Source organism: Pelodiscus sinensis, chromosome 1 (assembly GCF_052426305.1).
Source record: "Pelodiscus sinensis isolate ZL-2025 chromosome 1, ASM5242630v1, whole genome shotgun sequence".
Classification (NCBI taxonomy): Eukaryota; Metazoa; Chordata; order Testudines; family Trionychidae; genus Pelodiscus; species Pelodiscus sinensis.
The window spans coordinates 199,702,328-199,718,687 of record NC_143052.1 but is presented as its reverse complement, the minus strand read 5'-3'; the positions used below and the strand labels follow the sequence as shown (position 1 = coordinate 199,718,687).

The following is a 16,360-nucleotide window of genomic DNA, read 5'->3' as shown; positions in this document are numbered from 1 at the left end:
ATTAGTTCTGTGGTCATGCATAGTTACCAGCTGACCAATTTTGCTTGGGAGACTGATTTTGATGAAGACAAACCAATTGCTTTTTAACTTTTTATAAAGCTGCTTGTACTGGGCTCCTCTGAGTACATGTGAATTTCAGCTTTCTGATGTATGTATATCAAGCAGATTAATCCTGGATGATACATGAGTCACTTGGGCTGTACTGTATTTTCTAGTGAGAAGGTTCTGAAGGTCCGTTCCCCACTAACTCTTTTCAAAATGTTACAGTTCAGTGACGTTGACATGGGAGAAATTATCATGGGAAACATTGAGCTCACTCGCTATACCCGCCCTACTCCAGTACAGAAACATGCTATACCTATCATCAAAGACAAGAGAGATCTGATGGCTTGTGCCCAGACAGGTAGGTTTACAGTTCAGTTTGAAATGAGTGGGAATTGGGTCAAATCATCAAGCTGCAGATAATTGCTAAAGAATCAACTGCTTGCTCACGACCAACTTAGTGCTTCTGAAAGTCGTCTCTCCCGCCCCTGCCCCAAATACTGGGAACTGTAGCTTGCTTATCCTTGTAGTGAGAACACATTAGCACAAAATCCAAACTTATCAATTCTAGAGTTCAGGGTAACTTTATTATGCCCTCTTTTGAGGGTGCTGGGTGCCAGGTTAACTCAGTGGCAGAAGATGGTGGTTTCTGCACATTGAGACTTTAGAAATGTGAAAGTGTAACTGTACGTGGTTAACTGATGAGCCTGGGCTTACTGGTTAACCTTCATTATTACACACAGGCTCCTGGTATGCACTCTGTGCACTGGCTCCTGGGGAGCTGCCTGGCCCCAAGAGCATTCTGGTTCATCATAGGTGCTTGGAACACTGTAAGATGTTGCAGCTGATAACTTGATGGACGTGGTAGCGATGCTTTTACTGTCACAATTAACCTTTATTTCTTAATAGGTTCTGGGAAAACTGCTGCTTTTCTTTTACCAATATTGAGTCAGATCTATACAGATGGACCAGGTGATGCCTTGAGAGCTATGAAGGCAAGTTCTTGGATGAAGTCTCAAATGTTAAAACAAGCTTAGTCCACCAAAGGATGCTTTTTCTCTCTTCTTGGCCTAAAATTCTTCCATAGATGTGGCCGATTATAGCTTACAGGTGGTAATCATGTCTTGTGGCCTCACTGAAATGTGGCTGTTCCTAAGTAAAGTTACGCCATGGTGCAAGAAGACCTTTTTTCCCAATTAGCATCAAAGTATTGAATCCCTTTTTGTCAGACTGTATCTGGGACACAAGTTGTCAGAACCAATGCCTAAAGCAGGGGTGGCCAGCCAGTTAGAAATTGAGCCAAAGTAGCTGTGGATAGAGTGCGAAGAGCCATGTATTATATTTATTTTATTGATCTATCTAGTGATATACTACACACAATAGTAGTACATTTTATCCGTACGGCTCACATTCAGCACTAGGGTACAGATTGTATACAACAGGCAAATGAAAATCAGTAACAGATGACCAATATTAACAGATCACTTACTCAAAAACCAATAGTCTCTAGTCACTTAAAAAAATCATGGCCATAGATCTTCAGAAAACATGACAAAGAAACATCAAACTTAAAAAAAAAAAAAAAAAAACCCTTTGAAAATACAGTAGTGTTGTTCTCTCTCAAAATAAGCATCCCCACCAGATATTTTAAATTTAACACTATTGCCCTATTATGTCCTGTGACTTTTAATTAGCACAATTTGAAGTGCCTGTTTCACTCCAACTTGTTACCTAGTGTGGCTTTCTTTTTTTGTTTAACTTATGAAGATTATGGCTCTAAAAATTCAGGTCTGCCCCAGACTGCAAATATGACAGGTTCAAAAACAATAAGGGAGACCCACATATTTCAGAATAATTGCTTCAGCCTAGCAAACAGTAGCCTTTGGATTTTTTTAAAGAAAGAGTGTAAACCAGGTACAGTAAACTTCTGATAATCCAGCACCTTGAGGACCCAGGGGGTGCCGAACTATCAGAAGGGGGTGCTATGAGGGGTCTGGGGTGGAGTGGGCGGGATGCTGATCAGTTTCAGCAGTGGCTGAATCGGAAGACGGGGGCAGAGCAGCTCTAATTGTCCGGCTGCCTGGGGCACTTCCGGGTTCCATATGGTGCCTGACCATCAGGAGTGCTGGACCATTGGAGTTTTACTGTACATGTTGGTTGTGAGGGTTCCCCCCCCCCCTTCCCCTGGAATTTAAATAGGACCTCTGTGTTGGCTGCCTTATTCTGAATCCAAGAAGACTTTGAGTTTAAGATACTTCAGCCCCCCTGCTGTATCCCAATGCCCTCCCCCAGAGCCAGGCATCCCCAACTCCCTTCCCCCTTCCTTGCCCAATGTCTGGGTCTCACCAGAGCTGCTGCCACGCTCTTCTGACTTGCGGAACTGGGGTGTATGCACAGAGTGGCCATGAGCAGTCCAGGTGCGCAGCCGAGCCATAACCCTAAGAGCCACGTTTCTTTGGAAAAGAGTTGCATGCAGCTTAAGAGCAGTAGGCTGGCCACCCTTGGCCGAAAGCATGAATGAGGCCTTCTGAAGGGGGAATACTTCCTGTGCTCCTTTTTAGCAATTGACAAACAGATCCTTTGGAGTAGAGAGTTGAGAACCTTGATTTCAAATAGTGGTCCAATTTAGAGCAGAGAGCTGTTGATGGTTCACTTTCTGTAATATTACTTGTCAAGAGTGTAGGCTGGTATCAAGAAACTTTCAGAATTGTGGGGAAAGCAGGTGCTCAGTTTGAAATGGCTGTAGTTACAGCTTTTAAAAAATATTTAGAAGCATTTATTCTAGATATTCTGTCCTTCAGGAAAATGGAAGATATGGACGCCGTAAGCAATACCCAATCTCACTAGTCTTGGCTCCAACTAGAGAACTGGCAGTGCAGATCTATGAAGAAGCCCGAAAGGTATCATTGGCAAATTTTCAGCATAATATTCTGAACTTTTAAAAAACAGAAAATAATTAGTGTTCTTCTTACAGTTTGCATATCGTTCCAAAGTTCGTCCTTGTGTTGTCTATGGTGGTGCTGATATCGGCCAACAGATACGTGACTTGGAACGTGGGTGTCATTTGCTTGTAGCAACTCCAGGACGTCTGGTTGACATGATGGAGAGGGGAAAGATTGGATTGGACTTTTGCAAGTAGGCAAAATGATCTTGGAACTTGATACTGTTATAAATGTCTAGAATTTCTAACCAGATCGTAGGATTTAATAGTTGGTTTTTAAACTGAAAAAAGATAATGGTTTCAAAGAATCTGTGGGGTAGCCATGTTAGGCTGGATCCACAAAGGCGACAAGGAGTCCTGTGGCACCTTATAGACTAACAGATTTATTGGAGCATCTGACAAAGCGGATCTTTGCCCACGGAAGCTTATGCTCCAATATATCTTAGTCTATAAGGTGCCACAAAATAAATGGTAGTGATCCATAGTATTTTTCTGATAGTTTTCCTAAAGGACTGTTTTAGTAAAGGCAAAACCCTGTGTAGATAAATGTAGGCTTATCAGAAATTGCAGGCTTTGGCTTCAAACAGCTTACTTTGTCAAATAGATTTCACAATACTAGTCTCATATGGTTGGGTTCTGAAACATGAAGATATTTGTATACCTTCCCCTGCATACTTGCTTCTTCTCTGCCTCCCCACTCCCTCCATTCCTCTGATGTAAAGCTCGCATATTGGCTCTCCAACAGCCTGGACCTATTTGGAAGTCTGTTGCTACCTGAACCATCTCAAATGCAGCCATTGGAGCCTTTTCTTAGTCCCCTGGATAGTGATTGGGAGGTAAGGAGTTAGTGGCCTTTTCCCCTGGGCCTGCTCAAAGGAGTTGACTCCTGCCCTCTCTAGAACCAGAAACACTGGAGAAGCAGGCAGTGTGAGGTCTCCATATTCCTGAGGGTGGTGGAGCTCAGACCATGGGACTTTGGGCAATAGCAATAAGGAAGCTGACTCTGCCACTGGGCTCTCACTGCTTCCTCTAGCCATGGGCTTCAGCTACAGGCAAGCAAGGTGTCATTCAAGTTCTAGCAGCCACCATGTGATTGGGGCAAATGCTGGGTCCAGGCTGCCAACTCTACTCCTGGGCCCTGGGTCTTTAAGCTCTGACCCAAGGCTCACCGTTGGCCCCTGCTGTGTCCTTGAACCATATGATAGTGAGCTGCAGATGGTTTCCCTGCATGCATCCCACTACCAGTGCAGCTGGATCCTCTTGCTGCCCCCTGGCCCCTATCTGTTCTGGTTTTTACTGCTTCACCACCTATCTCCTGATCCAGGGCTTAATTTTTTTCCCCCAGCTTTCTAGGGCATCACTTTTCACAGTAGCAGGTTTAAAAAAAAAAAACAGCCTAAAAGGTAAAAGATTAATAGAAAAGAACATGCAAAGCATCTTTTAAAAAAAGGTCCAGGAAAGAATAAACAACTGAATGTTATTTTTATTACAGAGCATACAATAAGGGGAAATGCCCTTCATAACTTACAATGATTTGGATACATTTATGTGCGGATTTGCTTTTTTTTTTTCTAAAGATAATTAAGCAAGCAAGAGATGGTGGCTGCATTGAGGCCATCAAAAACTAGTTGACTCTTGCTGCAAGCTGAGGCTCTTCATGTTATGTGTTGCGTGAAAATTTTACTGCCAGACTAGTGGTCAAATACTTGCAAAAGCCATGCTTTAATGCTGCTAAATTGACTAGTTCTCAGTTAAACTACATATAGCTTATAAATACTTCCCAGCTTTAGGTCACTTGTACAAGCTATCACTGAATAATTGTAGCATACTGCATTAAATATTCTTCATTTGCAGAAAATAGCCTGGTTCAGTATCCAGTTCACACTGCGTGGGGTTTTTAAACTCGTTGTCCTCACTTCAAGCAACTTTTTTTTTTAACCTCTTTCTTTACTCCCAGGTATCTGGTACTGGATGAAGCTGATCGCATGCTTGATATGGGGTTTGAACCTCAGATTCGCCGTATTGTTGAACAAGATACTATGCCACCAAAAGGAGTTCGTCATACCATGATGTTCAGTGCTACTTTTCCCAAGGAAATCCAGGTATCCTCTGACTTTAAGCTTATAGGTCAAAAAGCCTCATGTAGTACTTTATGAATTCAGCCATTTTTTGTGGAGGAAAAAACTGAATTATTTTTTCCTCTGCCTCCTAGATGCTTGCCCGTGACTTCCTGGATGAATATATCTTTCTGGCTGTTGGCAGAGTTGGCTCTACATCTGAGAACATCACACAGAAAGTAGTCTGGGTGGAAGAGTCAGACAAACGGTCATTTCTGCTTGACCTGCTAAATGCCACAGGTAAAGACTGTTTGGGAGAATTTCAACACAGCTCTGATTGCTCAGGTAATGAGAATCTATGTTAGGTGGAGAAAAAGCTGTTAGTCTTTTCCTCCTTGTTTTCTCATATGTTGTGAATGTATTTGCATGCATGGTGTGTTTAAATCAAAGCAAAAAAGGCTTCTTGGCTAATATAAATATTGTGGTGGTGGGGAGAGGAAATGGCCTTGTATTGATATCACTGACTTAACCGAATACACAAATGAGCAGAAGATAAACTGCCTTGTACCACTGGGGGGTGCTAAATATTTGCAGATGCAGCATTGTGCCAGTGGCAAATCTGTGGCTTAACTTTTTGCATTAGGCAAGGATTCCCTGACTCTGGTGTTCGTGGAGACTAAAAAGGGAGCTGACTCTTTGGAGGACTTTCTCTACCACGAAGGATACGCTTGTACAAGCATCCATGGAGATCGCTCTCAGCGCGATAGAGAAGAAGCTCTACACCAGTTCCGCTCAGGCAGAAGCCCAATTCTGGTTGCCACAGCAGTAAGTGCAGTTTTTGTTCTGGAAGTGAAAAACATTTTACTTCATGTGAAGCTTTGCTAAGACCTGACAGTGGAAATTCTTCATTAGGTTGCAGCAAGAGGATTGGACATTTCAAATGTGAAACATGTCATAAACTTTGACTTGCCAAGTGATATTGAAGAATATGTACATCGCATTGGTCGTACAGGCCGTGTGGGAAACCTTGGTAAGTGCATTGTCTACTAGAAGATGCTCAGTGCAACAGTCCAGTGAGTTATAAGCAGGGCTCAACAAATCATTGAGTCTACTTGCCCATGGTGAGTAGATTTTAGCTGGTTGCTCGTTTCACCTGCAGCACATACATGTGCTATGCGGGTCTTGCACATGTGCAGTGTGGGGCTGGCGACGAGATTTCGCTGCCATTTGTCAAACCCTGGTTATAAGTAACACTAGATTGGCATTCTCAAACTTCATTGCACCACAGCCTCAGGAGGGGGGCCTGAGCCGCCTCAAGTACCACTACCCTGGGGTGGGGATTGTGCAAAACCCAACTGAGACCCAGAGACCCAAATAGAGACTTTCAGCCTGAGGCAGGAGGCCTGTAGCCTGAGCCCTGATGTGCTGAGCTTTGGTTTCGGCCCTTGGTCCCAGCAAGTCTAATTACCTGTGAAGTTGTGCTGCTTCACAGCATAGAGGGAACGCTGGTCAGGACCCCTTCTATTTGGGTGGCCAGGACTGGCTTAATCATCCCCACCCAGTCAGGTCCCTGCATGGAGCCCTGCACCTCTTGACTGGATGGGGCTGATTAATCATCTGTGAAGATGTGTTGCATCTTAGAGGGAACTGTGGTCCTGGCCTCCTGTTTTGAGAACTGCTGGATTTGGTGATAGTGTAAACTTGACCTAAAAATGAAGCTTTTGAGCTACTGCTTTGGACAAGCCCACTTCTGCTCTTCGCAGCAGTAGTCTTAATGCCAAGCTTATTAAACAGAGCAAAATTTTCAGGTAAGTCTCCTCATTCCAGTCTTTTTCCGCATGCCCCTGGGTGCCCAAGATACTATATTCAGAGGAGTAGCTGTTAGTCGCTTTTGCAGATTCAGACTAGGAATCCTGTGGCATCTTATAGACTGACAGATTTATTGGAGCATAAGCTTTTGTGGGCAAAGACTGAAGTGGGTCTTTGCCCACAAAAGCTTATGCTCCAATAAATCTGTTAGTCCAGTGGTCCCCCATGGCGCCTGGTGGGTCATTTCTGTGCGCCCGCATAGTTATCGGGGGCCACTCCCGCCCCCAGGCGCACTGCACATGGACGGTGCTGGCCCCAGGCATGCACCACATGAGCATTTACATGGCCCCACCCCTGGGTGCAAGGGCTGTGCTGGCCTCTGGGCACACTGCATATGGGTGGCGCCAGCCCGGGCGTGGGCACAGGCAGCACCAGTCCCGGGTGTGCAGCACATGGGCGGTGGCAGCCCTGCCTCTGTGCATGCAGTGTATGGGTGGCCCTGCTCCTGGGCGCACAGCTCAGGAGCAGTGCCAGCCCCAGGAGTGTGATGCATGGGTGGCACCGGCACTGGGCACGCGGCGTATGGGTGGTTCCGCCCCATGGCACATGCACAGCCCCGCCTCCAGGTGCCCGGCAGCCCCAAAAGGTTGGGGACCACTGTGTTAGTCTATAAGATGCCACAGTACTCCTTGTTTTTGCAAGATCCTGTAATGCACCTTAATAGAATAGGTAGGAAGGCAGTATTAAAAACCAGTGTAATAGTTCCAGTTAGCAGCTTTCTTAAATTCAAATTTTTGCATACGTGCGCACATAGTTCAGTTGCTGCCATTTTACATGTATTCTGTTAACCATTTCAAATACAAGTCAGTGAGGGGGGGTAGAGGGAATGCAGTCAGATTATATCAGCCCTTGCTGAGAACTCAATCATCTGGATGACATTGTACCAGATTCCATAGTCTGGCTAATTAATATCAGATTAATAAAGTGATTTGCCACACGAGAAGGCTGAGAGCTATGAAGCAGAAGAAAAATCAAAATGAATTCCTAGGGAGGGAAATGGGAAGAAGACACTTAGATGTGGTCTGAAGTTTTGCATTACCTGAGAGGTCAGCTACAAGCAGTCCCATCAAACATAGGGATGTCTGTGTAAAGACATGTCTCAAAAAAAATAAAAAACAACTTTGTTCTAAGATTAATGTCAAGTATCTTTAGAGTTCAGTGCAAGCCTATTTGAAGTTAAAAACCCACCAAATAGCTATTTTATTTTGTCCTTCTGCTTAAGACGCTACTGCTCTATATAGCCCGGATTAACATGTGCTTGAAGCTTGACACCAAGTTTCCTCTCTAACATTGAGAATCAATGTGTTTTTGTCTTTTTTTGGTTTAAGGCCTTGCCACCTCCTTCTTCAATGAGAGGAACATAAACATCACCAAGGACTTGCTAGATCTTCTTGTTGAAGCTAAACAGGAAGTACCGTCATGGTTGGAAAACATGGCTTATGAGCAGCTTCATAAGGGTGGTAGCAGTCGTGGGCGTTCCAAGAGGTAACTTGAATTGAACTGACTGAAGTGCATCCATTGCATGCTAGTTCCATAGTTGCAGCTTTAGGTTCCTATTGCCCAATCCTTTGCTTTTTAATTACTCTTCAGCTTGGAGAGTTAGATAAAACTATCTTCTATATTGATGACTTCTTAGTACTTCTCTCAGATTGCACTGTGGCTCCTCTTACAAAACGAAGGCAAGCGTTAAATTTATTTCCAGAGCTACCATAAGGAATCTCCTGAGAATTTGCTTTTCCATTAAACAGTTTTTCTTATGGTTGTTTCAAACTGAGCCCCTTATTGGAAGCCACATCTTGTCACGTTATGCTAAAATGCTCTATTCTGAAAGTTTAATTAAGCTGGCACAGAATAAACTGTAAACGGCTGGCTAACCCATTTGAGATGAGGAACAAAGTAAGATACAGATCCTTAATATTAGAAACAAAGCCAGACTTTCAAGATTTACTGTAATAAGATTTGGTTTTGAACTAAGCTAAGCTTCTGAATTTGCTTAGCAAGAGAACCAGTTTTGATTTACTGAATGGGACTATTTCTAAAGCTGTTTTAATATTGTACTAAATCTGATGTTCACCCATACATTGCTTTTGTTTTATTTACCTGTTAAAAGCAGGGGTGGGAAATCTGTTGGATGTGGGGGTGGTTCACTAACTCAGGAAAATCAGTCTGGGCCTCAAGTGAGAAGTAGGAAAAAACACCTGACTTGGCCCCTGAGAAGCAGAAAGACACTCCTACATTTTCCTTGTACACTAGAGCCCTGGGGGGGCTTGGGTTAGTAGGTTTTGTGGGCCCCTCCTAGGCTCACAGGGTAAAAATGAGGTAGCTGGGTGGAAGGAGTGTCTGGATGGGAAAGTGAGTGCATGAGTGAAAAGGGGGGGGGGGGGTCTGGGCAATGGAGGGGCACTTCGCTCTCATTGGCTGCAATCCAATGGAGGTGAGTTCCCTGTAAGATTTCCCAGCTGTGAGCAGACTGAGTGTCTCAATACCAAAGCAAGGGATAATTAACAAAGGTGCATGATCCTGTGGTACAGGAATTGGGGTGCGGGGTGGGAAGTATGAGGTGGCGCAGGGGAACTTGGGATGCGGGGCTTGGAGGTCCGTGAAGTGACAGTTCCTTCCTAGTGGTAGGCTGAAGCTGGGCTGGCCATTCTTTTGGCAGGTGGGCCTGGGTTGGGTCTAGGCTGCTTGCTAAGGGGAAATGGGGTTGGGCTTCCCAGATCCCTCAACTGATGGGCGAGGCATGAACTGGGGCTCTACTGCCTGAGGCTACTGGCTGGCAGTTGCCTGCCTTCCTGGTGCTGCAGCAGAGAGCCAAGGGGATAAATTTGGGATTATTTTAGAATGGTAACTGGAGCATGGTTTACCACTTGAAATACAATAGATGTGCTTCTTTAGTAGCAGAGGCTTTTTTGCTTTACACTGTAAAGCAAAAAAAGTCCTAATCACACTGCATCTGAGACACTTGTATGTAGTATTCTGTCCTATTAACCACTGAATAAATCCCTACCAGTGGACAGTACTATTTCATGTTGCCAGTGTGGTACTGTGGGGTCCAAGCCAGCAAACATGGGCCTGCACGTATTGTAGCTATGCTTTAGATCCCTCTAGATTAAGAGGGAAGGCACTTCTTCATATAGGAAAGAGTAACTGAGCATAAGTCTACTTTCTTGCAGCCTGTTATTGTTTGGTTTTTCATTTGAATATGTATACTGAAGCAGTCCTGTTTTCCACTGCTCTTTTTTCAAATGGAACCATCACAGTCCAAGTAGCAATGAGAGGAGAGGCTTACAAATAACAAATGTGGATGCTGAGATTATATGTAATAGGGGCACTGCTGCTCTGCACATTTTATTTCAACTACCTTAGATTTCTAAGATTTTTATAATAATTGTGTTCTACTGGAATGCGAATAAGAACAAGCTGTGAGTGTCTTCTCTTTCTCTATAGTAGGTTCAGTGGAGGATTTGGTGCCAGAGACTATCGAACAAGTAGCGGTGGTAGCAGTAGTAGCTTTAGCAGTAGCCGACCAAGCAGCAGTCGCAGTGGTGGTGGTGGTGGCAGCAGCAGTGGCCATGGAGGCAGCAGAGGATTTGGAGGTAACTGTCTTGTAATCAAATACTAAGAAGATTAGAAGGGCATGTTACATGTTTTACAGTTCTAGATATAGTCAGTGTGTTCTCATCCACCTCCCTTCCGCACTCCTGTAGTTGTCTTCCCCTCCCCCTTATGTTTTCATCCACAGAAAACTATATCCATGAAAGAACACAAATAGACTTAATGTTTTATTTAGTAATCTAAAGCTGATATTTGTTCTTCCCTATTAGGTGGCTACGGAGGCAGCTTCTACAACAGCGATGGATATGGAGGAAACTATAACTCCCAGGGGGTTGACTGGTGGGGCAACTGAATCTGCTTGCAGCAGAACCTACCACACAAGCTAATATGGAAACCACATGTAACTTAGCCAGACTATACCTTGTGTAGCTTCAAGAACTCGCAGTACATTACCAGCTGTGATTCTCCACTGAAATTTTTTTTAAGGGAGCTCAAGGTCACAAGAAGAAACAAAAGGAACAAGCAGCCCTATTTTGAAGGTGAAGATTCCATTGCTGTAGTCAGGATTAACTCCCCTCCCAGCCACCCCCAATCCTAAACTGCATTTCTGATTTTGTGACTGAGGATCATTTGTTTGTTAATGTACTGTGCCTTTAACTTTAGACAACTTTTATTTTGATGTCCTGTTGGCTCAGTAATGCTCAAGATATCAATTGTTGACAAAATCAAAATTACTGAACTTGAGCTAAAATCAAACCTTGGCACACAGGTGTGATACAACTTAAACAGGAATCATCGATTCATCCATAATATTACAAAAACTTATGCGGTAGCCTGCATTAGGGCTTTTGATACTTGCAGATTTTGGGGAAAAAAAATCAAACATCTTGAAGCATATCAATGGAATTAGTTTCTAATGTGGCAAAACTGTACTAAGTTAAAGTTCTGATTTGCTCACTCTATCCTGGATAGGTACTTAGAACCTGATAGTCTTTAATAAGCCATTCCAGTCATGATGAGATGATGTATGGATACATGCATACATTAAAAGCACTGTTTTTGAAGTTAATGCAAGTAAATACAGCAATTCCTTTTTCAATGTTTAGGCAGATCATTGTGAGCTAGCCAAATGTGGGCAGAATATTACAGGGAATGTTTAAAGGTCTGATAACTTGAAATAGTTTTTAGGAGAATTCATCTATTTAGACTTTTTAAAATGCCTGCCATATGAAATTGAAATGGTAGAATGGCTGACCACGACAGTGACTGGTCCTCCTTAAGGGGCCTGACTGATTTTTGGTCTAATAACGCATGCTAGTGTTGATGTTTTTTGGTCAAGAGGGTATGAACAGGAAGAATTATGCAGCAGGCTTTATTTTAATGCAGATTCACATTACTCTGTTCAAGCTGCGTTGAGATGTTAAACTGGCTTACTGTAGACTTGTAAAATGGCTCCAGAAGAGTAACAAACAAATCTTGAGATCACAGAGGTTGGAAATGTACATAACTGCACAAGGTTTCAATTCTGCTATTAAAGTGCAGTTTTAGTCAGTTTTAGTTGCATAGGTTTCCATTGTATTTATAGTCTGTTTATGCTAAATCTGGCCAAAGATAAGTATTGTCCACCAGTAAAATGCCTCTGCCACTTGGAATTTCTGTGCTAACTTTTGTGGCCAGAGCCGTTAACTCTTAATCTACAGTGGCATAGGAAAATGGCAAAAATCTCCTAAAGTGCAATAGATTTTTTTCAAGTGTATTGTGCCTTGTTCTAAAACTTTTATTAAGTAGGTGCACTTGACAGTATTGAGGTCATTTGTTATGGTGCTATTTCAATTAGTCTAGGTTTAGGCCCTTGTACATTTTGCCCATAACTTTTTACAAAATACTTCTTTTATTGCACATTCAGAGAATTTTATATATGTCTTGTGTGCGTGTCCTTAACTTCCAATCTTACTTTGTCTCTTGGAGATTGAACGCAGCTTGTCTAAGGAGAAGGAACTAGATTCTAAAATTTATTTGGGACCATGAGAATGATAGCTGGGAAGAAAACTATTTGCACACAAGATTTCTAGATACTTTTTTGCTGCTAGTTTTGTGTAATATTTATTGAACATTTTTGACAAATATTTATTTTTGTAAGCCTAAAAGTGATTCTTTGAAAGTTTAAAGAAACTTGACCAAAAGACAGTACAAAAACACTGGCACTTGAATGTTGAATGTCACCGTATGCGTGAAATTATATATTTCGGGGTAGTGTGAGCTTTTAATGTTAAGTCATATTAAACTCTTAAGTCAAATTAAGCAGACCCGGCATTGGCAGTATAGCCATAACCTTCTGATATAGTAAAACAAAAAATTGGCAACTTAAAATGAAACATGCCAAGGTTTTGATACACTTGTCTTAAGATATTAATGAAACACTTCTAAACACTGATGTGAAGTGTCCAGATTCTCAGATGTTTGTTTTTTTTGCGTGAGTTTTGTTTAGTTGTGTGTGGTTTTTGTTTGTTTGGTTTTTTTTCAGTGAATGTCTGGCACATTGCAATCCTCAAACATGTGGTTATCTTTGTTGTATTGGCATAATCAGTGACTTGTGCGTTTTTAGCAAGTTTTGTCATCCAGCAATATTTTTGGTTCTGAAATAAGGAAAAAAATCATATGCAAAGAATGGGTTTAAACTTGCTGAATGTAAAAATTCAACTTCAAGTCACTGTAGGTTTAGTAATTGCTTATTGTATTAGTTTAGATGCTAGCACTGCATGTGCTGTGCATTACTCTTGATTTTATTAAAATAAAAAGTTGAACTGCAGAGTCCACTCCATTTAAGTATCATTGTTTCACATCACACCTGTAAACTGAATGTGGTGCAATCGCTGATCTTGTGGCCAGCAGTGCAGAGTTGGCCTTGTACACCCATCAGTTGAGAGAGGTATACAAGCCAAGCATTGCCTCAATTATATGAGATTTGTATTGTGGTAGGTATACATGTACAGTGAGGGGTTTTTTCCTTCCCATGTATGCTAAGTAACGGTGTTCTTGGATCCACCCAGGAAGCCACAACTTACTGAAAAAGATGAGTGCAAGCTATCTTCTGAAGACCCATCACAAACTAGGGTTTAGGATATGCAGTGAAGTGAGTAGGAGAAGGTGGAACATCAGCATAAAAATTCTGGGCAGAGCTGTGGCCCATTAGCAGCCAAAATGTCTGTCACATTAGACTTCACTTCCTCTGGGGCTGCAAATTCCAGGCTGTACTCTCCCCATTTTTCTCTTCCCCCTTCTCCTACTCTTCTCTTCCTTCCTCCTCTCCCTTCCCCTGGCACAAGAGAGACTAGAGCACAGCAAAGTTAATTAATGGGATAATAAACTGCTGTTAATCACAATCTCCAGGATCTGAGTGTTCTCCAGAAATACTACCTGGTCATAGTAGTGTTACAGCTGCAGACTGGTTTGCCTTTACTGTAGTAAAGGGTGCAGCGCACATGAAACAGCTCAAAGGCAGGTTAGTCTGAATTTTCATTTTCAGTTACCTTACACATCTTTCTTTAGCTATTCCACATCAAGAGATCCTGATTTATGAAAATGTAAAGAGCCTGCAATGTGGAACGGTTGCAAGAACTACATACTGGACTGTTCTACCACTTGTTAGTGTTGTGTGTAATAGCTTGGTTTTATAACACTGTTTAAGAAGCTAGAAACAGCAAATGATGGAATAGGTTATGTGTAACTGACCCATGGTTAGCCCTATTTCCATTCTACTGGTTTTAGGGCATATTTGGCCAACTTATGGGCTTCCATCAAGCTGAATGACAGACAGCTTTCTTCAGACTTGGCGCAAATGATAAAAAAAAACCCCACTACAGGCAGTCCCTGAGTTACGCGGATCCGCACTTACGAACAGGGCTTTCTCGCCCCGGAGCTCGCAGGCAGCGGGACCGCCCAGAGCGCAGCGGTCCTGCCACCTCTACCTCCGGGGTGAGAAAAGCTGCTCCGGGTGCCCCTGGTCTGCTGGGAACTGTCTCCAGTAGACCAGGGACACCTGGAGCAAAGCCGGGAGGCAGAGGGGTCCTGTGCCTCTGAGGCTTTGCCAGAGCAAAGCCTCAGGCGTGGCACCCCGCTGCCGCTGCGGCTTTGCTCCCCGTGTCCCTGGTCTGCTGGGAGGAGGGGGGGGTGCAGCTAGTGGGGCCCCCCCAGCAGACCAGCGAGACATGGAGCAAAGCCCCAGGCCTGTGGTAGAGCAGGTGGGGCGCTGCTGGTTGGTCCCAGCTGCTGCTGAAACTGACCAGTGGCTGACTACAGGAAGCCCCTGCCCTGGGCTTCCTGGAATCAGCTGCTGATTAGTTTCAGCAGCAGCTGACTTGGGGGTGCCTGGGGTTCTTAAGTTGAATCTGTATGTAAGTCCAGTGGCTGAATCTGGATGTCAGTTCCGACTTGCATACAGTTTCAACTTAAGAACAAACCTACAGTCCCTATCTTGTACTTAACCCGGGGACTGCCTGTATAGCAGGGACTGACAAACTACGCTCAATTTGCAAATTCTGCATGCAGGGTTTGGGAATGTTGCTACAGTTTAACATGATTTGGAGGTTGTGGGCTCTGCTAGAAAAGGAGACTTAACAACCAGCATGAATCCTATAATAAAATGCTTCTCTGTCCATTGTCTCTGGAAAAATGCGGGGACTGCAGCTCTGGTACAATGTTCTCTGGTCTGAAAAGTGAAGATTAAGCACCTACCTTTATTCTACCTAAGGGCTCGACACATCTGCTTATCTACTTGCCCAGGGCAAGTAGATTTCAGCTGCTCATCCTGCTCATTGGCAGTTTGTGCATGCACAGTGTGGGGCTAGCAAGTGGTTTTTGCTGTGATAGTCAAGCCCTGTACATAAGGAAAATTTCTAATATCTCTGAGAAGGAAGAGGGGAGCTTATTTTTTGGAGAGGAGGGGATGATACAAGTGCTCAAATAGTTCCATATTGAGGCCCCCCTACTACTGCTCTTGTGGCCTGTATTGCTGAGAGGCGATCTACTTGCCTGTGGCCACAGGTGAGTAGATTGTAACCCAGAAGAGCCAGGTTCGGGCCATCTGCGCATGCTGACAGTGGGGCTTGCCAGGGTTCAGCGAGCCCTGTTGATTAAGCCTAAGCAAATCTCAAAATAAAATGCAATGCTTATGTCCCTTCTGCTGCTGGGAACCCCCTGAAGGAGGACAGCAGATGGACCCTGTTGGCCAGTGCATAGCAGCTTCAGTCTATGCTCAGGTTCCAATATTAGGAATATCCCTGGCATTTATATACTGTTGGATTTACAGTAATCACCTGTTGAGAACTGAACAAAATTGTTGATACATTGTATGTTTTCCCATATCCAATAATTTGCTTGTTGATACTTTGCATATGTTCTTAGGCCAAATAATTAGCATTATCAGGTGGGAAACGTTCAGCATAAATAGATGTGATCTTCCCAAGCACTCCTCTGCTAGGTAGCTGGCCTTGGGACCTGTCCCAAATTTGGAAGTCAACAGTGCATTCCTATACTCTAACATCTTGAGCGAACAGCCACCTTTTTGAGAATAAGAAGCAGCAACTCATAAATGGCTGCCTAGAGCATCTAGGCCTGATAGGAGATGCAGGCATAAAAGGAATGATTGTGGTATACCACCTCATTTCCTTGACCTCCAAAGTGTCTTCTGCATTTCCACTACGTGGCCTCAGTGTACTAGGTTGTGTAATGTTATACTTAATTTCTCAGTGTGCTAACAACCCACAGTGTAACTAACCAGACAACATTGATCAGTAAGAAAAGTAAAACAGTTGCTGCCTAGCCACTGTAGAGCCTTGTTCCACAGGCACTAGGAAAGGTTGAAGGACACAGCTGCTTTGTGGCTATTAGCATGAAA

General features: G+C 43.5%; 1 protein-coding gene across 6 annotated transcripts in view; it reads left to right on the top strand.

Annotated features, from left to right (window-relative positions):
• DDX3X (DEAD-box helicase 3 X-linked) overlaps window positions 1-13,273 on the top strand; it is a 32,619-nt gene extending 19,346 nt beyond the window's left edge. For 3 of the 6 annotated variants that reach the window (XM_075912986.2, XM_006133963.5, XM_006133959.4), the window contains 11 exons: window positions 268-403; window positions 952-1,037; window positions 2,844-2,942; window positions 3,017-3,177; window positions 4,941-5,085; window positions 5,196-5,385; window positions 5,684-5,865; window positions 5,953-6,070; window positions 8,238-8,394; window positions 10,357-10,505; window positions 10,734-13,273. In XM_075912986.2, coding sequence (XP_075769101.1) covers window positions 268-403; window positions 952-1,037; window positions 2,844-2,942; window positions 3,017-3,177; window positions 4,941-5,085; window positions 5,196-5,385; window positions 5,684-5,865; window positions 5,953-6,070; window positions 8,238-8,394; window positions 10,357-10,505; window positions 10,734-10,816 — 1,506 coding nt within the window. In that variant the 3' untranslated portion in view covers window positions 10,817-13,273. The remainder of the gene's footprint in view (window positions 1-267; window positions 404-951; window positions 1,038-2,843; window positions 2,943-3,016; window positions 3,178-4,940; window positions 5,086-5,195; window positions 5,386-5,683; window positions 5,866-5,952; window positions 6,071-8,237; window positions 8,395-10,356; window positions 10,506-10,733) is intronic. The other 3 variants (XM_006133961.4, XM_075912993.2, XM_006133965.5) reach the window with 1 other exon arrangement.
• The last annotated feature ends 3,087 nt before the right edge of the window (window positions 13,274-16,360 follow it).